Raw genomic sequence first — 12,188 nt, forward strand, 5'->3', positions numbered from 1 at the left:
CTTTTAATAATTGGATAATTTCAAGTTGAAAACTTTTGAAGTTGAATTATCTTTAATTGCAATTTATAAAAATGTTACTATATAAGATTGTTTGATTTCGATGTAAAATCATTTAAAATTGTAAAATGTCAAAGTGCAAGCCCTAATTTAATGCTTATAAACATTTGTAATTTCAACATAAAAAGACAATTTCCTACTTGAACCGTTTTAAATGGTACCATTTCAGATTGAGTCCTTTTGTTTTGGCAATTTGTATTGGAAGCGTGAAGAATTAATTAATTTTAGAATGATATAATCGACCTTAATAAGCAAGTGTAAATTAAAGCCATTCAGACTTTAGCAATTTAAAAATGAGGCTCCTAAATTTGATATTTCAGATAAAAGGGACACAGGAATTTCTTTGTCCAGACTTTTCTTGTATTTTCGAAAAGTAACTTCAAATTTTGACAGATTTTTATTTGAAAATTGATTCATAAGGGATAATGTAATATCTCATAGACTACAATTTTTAACAAAAAATTTGAAAACCCCTTCTAAAAGGACTAGAAAATTGTTTCTCTCACTTTTGAGGCCTTTTTGCAGATAAAAATACATTTTCGTATTTAAAAATTATTTTTTTTCTACCCATTTCTAAAAAATATATTGAATATTTCAACAATTTTTCTTGATATAAATAAATTAGACATTTTTGTTGAAATACTGATAAAATTAAAAATAGATTATCTCAAAAATGATAATTTTCAAATTATGCTGTTTATCTGTTTTTCATTCTTTGAACTGTTTTTAATTGTTTCTTCCGTATTTTTATCAGTACGAAATCTTGAGCTGCTTAAAGAAATTCGCAAAGCTAGTTAAAAGATTAATTTAAAAAAAAAAACAGAAGAGTGGGTACCTTTTAACCATGAAAAAAGGTACCCTTTTACACCATTTCTTATCCCATAGAAACTGTGAGGTCTATTTTTGACTAAAAATTGCTGCGTCTCAAATTTGGGTCAAACTCTGAACCAAAATAAGCCCAACTTTGTATTTCTAAGTATTTTTATCTATTTAGAGACTGTTACAAATTAGAAACTGACTTGTCCCCAGTTATATCGTATTAAAGAAAACTTTTGAGATATAAATCTACCTCTTGTGAGGTAACATCTAAAATTTTGATATAACCTGGATATCAGGCAACAGTTAGGGATTTTTTTTGTCAGGAAAAGTCAGAAAAAGTCAGGGATTTTTTTAATTGCAAATGTCAGGGAATTTCTGTGAGATCTTACTGACAAGAATAATCAGGGCCGTCACGCAATCACTATTAATCACTTGTTTACTTATATCACTTTTCGTCACTTTATTAAGATAAAGACATTACAATCATTCTCTGAAATGAAACGATGACTTTAATCAGTTTGTTTTAATAAATGAACCAATAATTTAACCTATATTTATTTCAGGTATTTACCCATTACTGAATTATATTAAATAGTTTTGAAACATTCCCTGGTATTTTTCAAAAATCCATGAAATTTTCAGTAGAATTTAATAATTTGAGGGGATTTAAAAAAAAATGTTGATAATTTCAGGATATGTTTTACATGTTCCAAAGATTCTATGGAATTTTTTATAGATTTCCATATTTTCCAAAGTTTAAAAAAGTTTTAAGGGGTTTTAAAAGGTTTCAAGGAATTTTGAAGTATTTAAATGACTTTAAGGGATTTTAAACAAGTTTAATTGGGGTTTGAAAAATTGCCTAGAATTTCGAATGATATGCAACGATTTCACAGGAACAATATAAGGCTTTAGGATATTTCATAAGATTCTAAATAGAATTTTCAATTGAATTCAGTATTATGAGCGGACTTAAAAGAATTTGAAAGATTTTAGAGTATTTTTTAAAATTATAAGAAATTTTCTAAAGCTTTAAAAAATTTAAAAAGATTTTAAAGGATTGGAATTATCTTAGGATATTTTATATATATATTTCAATAATTTGAAGTGATTTACATTTTTTTAAAGATGTTCGTGCATTTTCAAATGTTCGAAGGAATTTTTAAGAGTTTAACAAAGTTTCCAAGAATTTCGAATGATTTCCAAGGTTTTGAAAGATTTTAGAGTTATTTTTAAAATATCCAATGAATCTTAAAATGTTTTAAAAAGGCTTCAGGGGTATTTTGTAATAGATTACAAGGCATTTGTAAAAAATAAATGTCAAAGAATTTACAAGGAATTGAATGATATTAAGGGCATGTGATACTTAGAACATTGTCGATTTTACCAGTTTTAGGTTCCCCCGGCTTTTTTTCTCGAATAATAAATATTTTGTCTTAAAAATTTGGGAAATGATAGCGAACATGCTAACGGACGTCCCCACACACTTTTTTTGTAGGTTAATTTAAAAAAGTTTTAATTTAGCAAAATGTGATTAATTTGCATAGCGCTTATGAAATACGAAATGGTATCGAATTTTTCAGTGTTAGATTCCCCCAGTTTTTTTCCTAGGATAAGAAATATTTGCCTTCAAAATCTGGGAAATGATAGCGAACATGCTAACGGACGTCCCCGCACACTTTTTTGTGTTTTTTTATCAAAAAATTTTTGATATTGCTAACAACGTGCTTGTATATTTCGAGGTTATGTGTGTTACAATTCACCTGAGCGTTACTTCCAAACTACACAATATTTTTGGCCGACAACTTTGGACTTACAAATAAACATAGTAACTAATCTCCCGGAGCTAACCTTGTTTGCAAGCAATTAAAAAAGTTTATTTCATAAATAATTTCCAGATTATCGGAAAGGCAGAGATGAAAAACGACGTAATCTGAAAATAATGCATATGCATAAAATTTTTATATAGCACAATAAATTTTTTTTGTTATTATCCCTAAAAAAGAGTCTGGGAACGTCCGTTATGATATTTTATAGCATCTCCGAATTCAGTTTTAAAAAATTTTTATTTTTGTGGAAAAACCCCGGGGAAACTGTAAGTATCAAATGCCCTTAAGTGATTTAAAAAAAGGCATAGGGTTCTAAAGAATTTCCTAGAATTTCGTGGCACATGGCACGATTTTACAGGACACATAAGTGGATATTTTAGAAGATTTCAAGGGATTTTATAATATCTCAAAGGCTTTGAAATATTTTAGGGTATTTTTAAAAATTCCAAAGAATTTTCAAATGCTTCGAAAAACTTCAAAGGGTTAAAAGAAATGGTCAAGAATTTGAAATATTTTAGAGTATTTTAAAATATTTCAGGGAATTTTCAATTGATTACAGTAATTTCATGGGATTTCAAAGAATTAAAAATATTGGAGGGTATTTTAAACATTTCCAAGTTATTTTTAAGTGCTTTAAAAAGTGTTGAACGAAATTGAAATACTGTAGGGAATTTACAAAGATTCCATGTAATTTTTTATTCATTTGACTAATTTGAAGGGATTTCAAATGACTGAAAATATTTGAGGGTATTTTGAATAATTCCAAGGAATTTTAAAGATTTCTAATAAATAGTAAGTAGTATAAAAAAATGTGGGAGGATTTGAAGTACTGGAGGGTATTTTAAAATATTCTAAGAAGTTTTCAATTGATTTCAGTAACTTAATGGTATTTGCAAGGTTTTGAAAATTCTAGGGTATTTTTAAAGAATCCAGGGTATTTTCAAAACATTTAAAATGTTTCAAAATATTTCAAAGGATTTAAAATAATGTAGGGTATTTTAAACAATTCCAATGTATTTTTAAGACTCTTAAATTGCTAGGGATTTAAAAAAATGTCCAAGAATTAAAAATACTTTAGTTTGGTTTAAAATAATCCATGAAATTTTCAATTGAATCCAGTAACTTAATGGGATTTCAAGGGATTTGAAATATGTCAGGGTATTTTCAAAGAATCTAGGGTTATATCATCAGAGATTGTACCTTGCCGACAGTAGACCAACCCTCCAAACCATGAAGGCAGAAGAATCTACACAATATCGATCAAGTTAAGAATCTTCAATAACAGAAAATGCTTAACGTCTTAATAAGACTAGATGGAAAATAATATTTTGTTTATTTATTTTTATTTTGTTTTGTGGTTCGATTCCCAATGGAGTGAAGATTGAGTAGGATGTTTTATTCAAGGAATAATTTTAATTTTAATTTAAAAATATTATTTTCCATCTAGTCTTATTAAGACGTTAAGCATTTTCTGTTATTGAAGATTCTTAACTTGATCGATATTGTGTAGATTCTTCTGCCTTCATGGTTTGGAGGGTTAGTCTGCTGTCGGTAAGGTACAATCTCTGATGATATAGCAGATAAATTAAAAAATTTTAAAATAATTACTTGTACCATTAACACCTAGATAAAAATTAGCGTTATGTTCTTGAATTAAGAGTTCTTATTCTGATCCCTCTAATAGCTTAATTGGAAAAGCACCTGACCGGAAATCAGAAGTTTTGTGGTTCGATTCCCAATGGAGTGAAGATGGAGTAGGATCTTTTTTTCAAAGAAATGCAAGAAATTTGCAATTGATTGAAGTAATTTAGTGGCATTTAAAAGAATTTTAAATTTGTAAGGGAATTTAAAAAATGCTTGAGGCATTTTCAAGAGCTTTAAAAAGGTTAAAGATATTTCAAAAGAATTCAGAAGATTTTAAATATTTAAAGAAAGTTCGAAAAATTCCAAGGAATTTTTAATTGTTTTCGAATTTGAGCGGAATTTAAAGGCTTTGCAATATTTTAGGCCAAAGTAATGCCTACCATTTCGGCAGGTATGGCAGGACTTTGCAGGACCTATAAAGTGTTAAGATTTTTTAAAAGATCTTGGGATTTTATCAGATTTCCGAGAATTCCAATGATTTTAAGGGATTTTAAAGTCTCAAGGTAATTAAATACCCTTCCCAGGATTTCAGGAAATATCGTAATATTTAATGGGTTTCAAATAATTTATTCGCGAGAAAGTAGGGATTTCGTAGGGTTTCGAAGATTTTAAGATATTTTCAAACATTTTCAGAAATTGATTTCAATTAATTTGGAATTTTCCTTTAGCCCTTATTAATTTATTTTGAAGTCTTAAACTCACCTTCAATTCTTAGGCATTGCATCAAATTCTTTTGAATTTCCTTGAATTTTTCTAAACTCATTTCAAACTAACTAAATTCAATGTATTTTTTTCATATTTTAAAATTGTTTTAAATTCATTTGTATTTTTTAATTCACCTTGAATTTTATCAAATTCTTCTCATTTCCCTTGCATTCCTCTAAGTTAACTCAAATTTAATGGAAATGAATGGAATTTTTTAGATTTTTTGAATTTTTTACAATTCAGTTGTATTTTTTTGAATCTATCTTGAATTTTTTTAAATCTTATGAATTGATTCTGAATTCGTTCAAATTCATCTAGACTCCTTATGAATTTCATCGAATTCTTTTAAATTAAAAAAATTAGTCACTTTTTTAAAGTAAATTAGGTTGTGGCAGCCCTGAGAATAATGAATTAAACATTTTATAAATGAACATTTAAAATTGTTTTATACCATTGATAAAAGATCTTATATTGAAAGTGTTACAAGATTAGAATTTTGGTCTTTAAATATTAATGGTCAGGGAACGCCCACCCTGGAAAACCCAAACAACTATCTTTTGGGTTGAACGCTCGGAATGAAAATATTTGTATTAAAAATAAAAGTAAAGATAGAGAATAAATATCCTGCTGAGTTTACTCACAGGTTCGACACCGACAGGGATCGTGCTTGTCCAAATAGTGGCTAAGGGTGTCCCAGCCACCGCCCACTCGTACCATCACGTGACTCCTCAGAATCCTCACGAAGATGAGCACCTTGGTGTCCCCAATACGATACTTGCCTTCAGAAACCCGAATCATCGGAAATTGTGTAGGACAGGTACATCTTTCCACCAGTTCGCGAACCTGCAAAACAAAGGAGTAACATAAAAATAAAAACTGACCAATTTCACGACGGGTGGTAGCTAATAATTGGCTTTAAAATCGACTTGAGCATTTTTTGCTCCTTCTTTTTGCAAGGAGGGCAAATATTATGGGGAAGTTATCCTGTAAATTCTTCAACTTCGCAAGGAAGGCCCCTATTAGGGTTCCATTTCACGCTTTCGAGAAATTCATTTTTCAATCGGGTCTCTTGGTCTCCCATGATGATTATTATTCTCAGCCTGCTAGGTGCCAAATAGCAGTCTCCGAGTCAAGAGACAGCCGATGAGTCAAGACTTTTCGATCGTGGAAAGAATAGAGGATGTAACTAGCGAGTCACTATTTCCACTTTCTATGCCAGAAATAACTTTGACTATTTTCGAGCTCGCTTTTCTTTTGATGAAGTGGCAGACGTGTTTTGATTCTTAATTGGGATTATCACAAACAGGAAAAATGTATTCGTTCTGATGAGACATGAGAGGATAAGTAAATTATACAATGTCAGGGTCACTTAAAAGAAATATAAAAAAATCACATGAAGAATTACAATTATCCTGACATGAAACAGGAAATTTCTAGAAAAAAATATCATCCTAAGTTTCGACATGGAATTTTAATAAAGAAATATAGTTTTATGTTTAGGACAGGCAATTTTTGTGAAGAATTCTAATTTTCATATTGGGACAGGACATGTTCTAAAGGAATTATAATTTGACTTGGAACAAATGATTTTATACATGGAACGAGAATTTTTGAAAAGCACTTTAATTCTGATTTAGAAGGAGGGAATTTAGGAATATCCCTGTTCCAAGTCAGAATCCGTCATATTTTGAAACTTCCCTCTTCCAAATTTTGAAGAAAGGAAGTTACTATATTTCCGAATTATAATAGAAAAGTTTGTGAATAAATATAACTCTTGCTTGAAACAGGGGATTTTTGGCAATAAATTCGAAATTGGGAAAGGGAATAATTATTTTAAAAAACATAACATAATTTACGCGAGGACGTAAAATTATCCTGACTTGGAACAGGAAATATTCTAAAAGAATTATTATTTCAAGTTTCGAAATGAAATTTTAGTAAATAAGTATAATTTTAAGTTAAGGATAGTGAAATTTCGTAAAGAATTATAATTTTGACTTTGGGAGTGAGAATTTCGACAAAGAATTCTGATTTTGAGTTTGGGAGTGAGAATTTTGGTAAAGAATTTTGATTTTAAGTTTGGGACAGGGAATGTTCTGAAAAAATAAAATTTTAAGATAGAACTTTAAATTTCCGTAAAGAATGATAATTTTCATTCTAGGTTTACTGTAGAACAGGAAATTTTGTTAAGAATTTTAATTTTTACTTCAGGACAGGAAATTAACTCAAATAATTCTAATTTGGACTTGAAAAGAGGAATTTGGCACGGAGCGGGGAACTTTGTTAAGAAATCTTAATTCTGATTTAGAAGAAGGGAATTACAAAAATACCTGTTCCAATTTAGTATTCGTCACAATTTGAAATTTTTCTCCTCCAAATTTTCGAAAAAGGAATTTACTATATTTTTCAATTATAATAGAAAATGTTTAAAATGAATATAATTCTGATTTGGAACTGGGAATTTCGGGAAATAAAAGTAATTATGGCCTGGTAAAAAGTTATAACTTCCAATTTTGGGTAGGAATTTTTAGTAAATAAATATAATGGGATTTCCGCAAAGAATTCGAATTTTTATTTTGTAACAATGAATTTTTGAAATGAAAAGAGACTTTTAATTCTGATTCAGAAAAAGGGAATTAAAAAAAAAATCCTCTTTCCAACTCAGAATTTGTTAACTACCCTCTTCAAAGTTTTAGAAAAAGGGAGAAAAACAACTAAAATTAAATTTAATTATAAGGTAAAATATTGCAAATAAATATAATTGTAGTTCCAAACAGAAAATTTCCGCAAAGATTTGTAATTTATACTTTGTAACAAGTAATTTCGGTTAGGAATTATAATTTTTACTTGGGAAAGGGGATTTTTTGTATAGAATTATAATTTATACTTCTTTTATAAATTTTCTGTTCCAAAGCAAATTCGTAATTCTTATGATCAAAAACTGTCTGAAGTTCCAACTGAAAATTATAATTCTGTTCCAAAATTTCCTGTTCCAAATCAGAAATCCTTTAAATTGTAAAATAAAATACTAAAAACTGTTTCCTAATCCCCTATTTTACTGAAATTTCCTGCTCTAGTATTAAAAATTCGATTTTCATTTGGCAATACAAGACAGACGAGTACTGCAACACACTGGGAAACATGACAGGTAACTTGACGCAGGTGAACTTTTTCAGAAAACCTAAAATGAACATTCTTAATTAATTCCAATACAATGTTTGCTTTGCACAGAGTAAACCTAATCTATCGAACTACATTCTCTAGATTTTGCTACACAAAATCGCTTATATTATTCTTCAAATTGAACGATAGATTTCGGTGTGCTACATTAGACGCAGCTCCCCTAGCTCTTCTTTTCTTTAGAGCAGCTTTCCAGCATCTATAATTAAACTCACCACAATGACGCGATCGTTTTCCCTTGAAGCAATCGTCCGGATTTCGAAATGCAAGATCATTAAAGAAAAGTCAGAAAACTGGAAAATTGCTCTTTGGCTACCGATGATATTGATTGCACTGAATGATAGCGTCAGCGGTTTTCTTTGATCAGTAGATCTAACTATTGAACCGTTAGGATCGATGATTTATCCTGCCATTGAAAATTAATATACCGACTCGACATTACAAATAAATACCCTCATCCGAGACAATGCTGGATACCATATGTATATAGTCTATCTATAGTATTATAGTACATACATATACCGGACTCAGGAGTGCCTATTGACGTCGATCGGCGTGATATACGGCATCGATCGCCCATTGGCAAATTGTCATATTGAAAATCGGTATGCGTATGTAATACGCGTGTGCCACCCGTATATTCTCGATGCAGGACATTATTGATCGTTTGGCTGCGTTATCGCGTCGAATCGAGCTCATATATATGTATGTATTTTATTTTCCGTACGAACACCCACCAGCCTTTTGACACCGGCAAAATTATTTATTAGGAGCACGCGGCTCAAGTAGTCTTGTAGTGTTGTTTCTCAGTTCGCGAGCACATTTTACAGTCTTGCAACACTTGAACATGTCGACGAGAGAAATGTTATTTCGCTACGACAAGTGGTTTATTGCCCCGCAATTAACTCGACTATTTTGTCCAGTAAGTCGTTTTCTATAAATAGCGACACTATTTATAAAATGTTGTATCTGTTACTCTACGGGTTTCTTGTTTGGCGATATTTCACTTTCTCACATTGTGGAATGGTTTTTTCTCGTTTTGGCGACAGGTAACATGTTTACAAGTAGTAACATTTGTTTCTGTGTTTATCAGAATCTGGAATCAGTTTCAGCCCTCACTGGTTCCATATTCTGGTTAAAACCACCTTAAGTAAATTAAATTATCAACTTAGGAATGTTCTTAATTTACCCTGCACAACCGAAATTACCCCGTGTGACGGTAATGTATGAATTGCGTCTAATATTGTATTTGGATGCGTTTGATTCAGACCATGTATTGTATAGCATGGTTTTTTTTGACTTTTTAAAAAACTGTTTAAAGAAAAATGTGGCTAAAGCGCCGGGCGTAAGTAAAATTTTTTCTGAATTTTCAAACCACGTACCTTCCTTGGTGAGGAGCCATGTGTTACGTAATTTTTACCGACATCAATAAAAAAGAATTCGCAACCAAAAAACGCAATAGTTGATATTTTAATCAATCGAAGATTTTTTTATCCAAAACAATTGAGTTGAATAAAAAAGACGAATTCTGAACAAAATAGTTGAATCCTCAACTGTAAGCGATTCATTTTCATTCTAGTATTTGCATTTTAACCAGAAAAGATTACATTTCTACCAAAAGAGATGAATTTAAAAAAAAGACGAATTATCAAGAAAATAAATGAATCTTTAAACAAATAGTTAAATTTCCAACCAATTTCATAAATTTTCTACCAACCAGCGGATTCTTTCAATTAAATAAAAAATCAATTTTGAACCCAAAATAGAATAGTTAAATTTTCATAAAAACAATTTTTTCTACCAAATATAATTAAATTTTCCAAAAAATTGTTTAATTTTTAAGTCAAAAAGGAAATTTTTTTATAAAACATTTGAATTTCAATCCAACAATGTAATTTTCAATCAAATAGTTATATTTTTAGTTTGTAAAATTAATTTTTAACAAAAAAACTAATTTTTCGCATATTAGTTCAATTTTCAAACAGGGGTGAATTTCCAAAAAAAGTTATGATTCTTTTATTAACAAAATAAGTTTGTTTCAACGAATGGGTGGAAATTTAACATGAAAAGATGCATTTTTAATAAATAATGTAACATAGTTTATATTTTCAACAAAAAATAATTTAACTATGAAACAAAAACAATTGCATTTGACCAAGAAATACGAATGTTCAACTAAATACTTGAATGTTGAAGTTTCAACAAAGAAAGATACAATTTAAATCAAGAATGGAGTAGTTAAATTTTCAGTTGAAAACATTAATTTTTGACAATGAAAAAAAGAATTATCAACAAAATAGTTAAATTGTCAACCAAAGAATATAATTTTATTCTAAAATGATGAATCCCCAGCTGAAAAAATAAGCCTTTAAGAGAGTAGTCAACTTTTGATCAAATAGTTTAATTTCTATCAAATTGTTAAATTTTCTACAAAATAATGAAATTTGTAACACAAAAATGCTTATTTCCAATAAAAAAATTAATTTTCAATTACAAATTTGTGGCTTTAAATAAAAAGATGCAATTTCTACAAACAAAAAAAAACTCAAAACCGAAAAAGAAAAAAATTTCAATTAAATTGTTAAATTTTCAAGTCATGAAGACCAATAAAAAAAAGAGTTGAATTTTTAATCAAAAAGGATGTCTGTGAAGATTCTAATAAATTATTTTACAAAACCAAGATTATAACATTTCTATAAAAACACAATATCAATAATCCTCGTAATGGAATAAAATTTCCAGTACTGAGAATTTTATCCTCAACTAAAACAAATAAATTTCCAACCAAAAACGTCGAATTTGGAACTAAATTCATTAATTTTCAATGAAATAATTGAAGTTTCAACAAAAAAAGGTACACTTTAAACGAAAAATAAAATAGTTAGATTTGCAGTCGTCAAAAATTAATTATCAAGCGAATAAATCAATTTTTAACCAAAAAATTAATTTTTTTACTAAAATGATGAATCCTCAGCTGATAAAATATTTTTTTAATAATGTAGTTTAACTTTTGGCGAAATAGTTAAGTTTCTACTAAATTGTTGATTTTTTGAGCCGAAAATATGTTTTTTTTTTTCTATAAATTAATTGAATTTGGAACCCGAAAATGTTCATATTCAACCGAAGCAGATTAATTTTTAATCCGCAATTCGTGGTTTTAAATAAAAAGATGCAATTTCTGCAAAATAAAAAAATTAGTTTTAAAACCAAAAAAGAAAAAAATTTCAATTAAATCATTAAATTTATAGGTGATAAAGACGAATTTTCAACAAGACAGTGGAATTTCCAATCGATTGTAATAAATAGGTTTAAAAAAGAAGATGATCAAATTGTTATAACAATACAATATCAGTAACTCTAGAAATGAAATAAAATTAAAAATAAAAATGTTTGCTCCTCTAATATTAATAATAATATTATTATTTTCTTCCTCTAAAAGTTTCTAGATTTTTCTAAAAAAGGGGATTATCTAGATTTTTTTACATTTTCGAAATTTAAAATATAAACATCATTTTATGAAATTTCTTCATTGTTTTTGTTAATCTTTTAATATTTATAGTAAAATTACTATTAAGGTTGACACGGTACTCAATATGAAAGAGCCACATTTTTCCTTAAAGATTCTACCGCATTTCATTGGATAATAATTGGACCAAAGCCAAAGTCCCGATTTCTTTAAGAACCTAGATAACTTTTCTGTTATTAACAGCCCTCTGTTCTCGTTACTTTGTGGGCAAAATCTGTATTAAATGAGATCAAGGGGTCAAGTTCGTGGCAATGTCCAGTTGACACCTGATGACCTTTAAGTTTGCAATCGATAGACCAAAGCGGCTACTTCCTGAAACATTCATCCAGAACAACAACGGCGCACACGTTACCCGCTTCATTTATCGATTACGACCAATCCGATATTTGAAACGAGGTACTATGACGTAGTGCCTGAATCAAGAATACACA

The 12,188-nt window shown here is 29.0% G+C and overlaps 1 protein-coding gene across 3 annotated transcripts in view; it reads right to left on the reverse strand.

The window, feature by feature from the left end:
- Window positions 1–12,188, reverse strand: part of LOC117170626 (GAS2-like protein pickled eggs) — a 141,739-nt gene that overhangs the window by 21,289 nt on the left and 108,262 nt on the right. For all 3 annotated transcript variants that reach the window (XM_033357527.1, XM_033357529.1, XM_033357526.1), the window contains exon 4: window positions 5,693–5,894. In XM_033357527.1, coding sequence (XP_033213418.1) covers window positions 5,693–5,894 — 202 coding nt within the window. The remainder of the gene's footprint in view (window positions 1–5,692; window positions 5,895–12,188) is intronic.

This window comes from Belonocnema kinseyi, chromosome 4 (genome assembly GCF_010883055.1).
Source record: "Belonocnema kinseyi isolate 2016_QV_RU_SX_M_011 chromosome 4, B_treatae_v1, whole genome shotgun sequence".
Taxonomy (NCBI): domain Eukaryota; kingdom Metazoa; phylum Arthropoda; class Insecta; order Hymenoptera; family Cynipidae; genus Belonocnema; species Belonocnema kinseyi.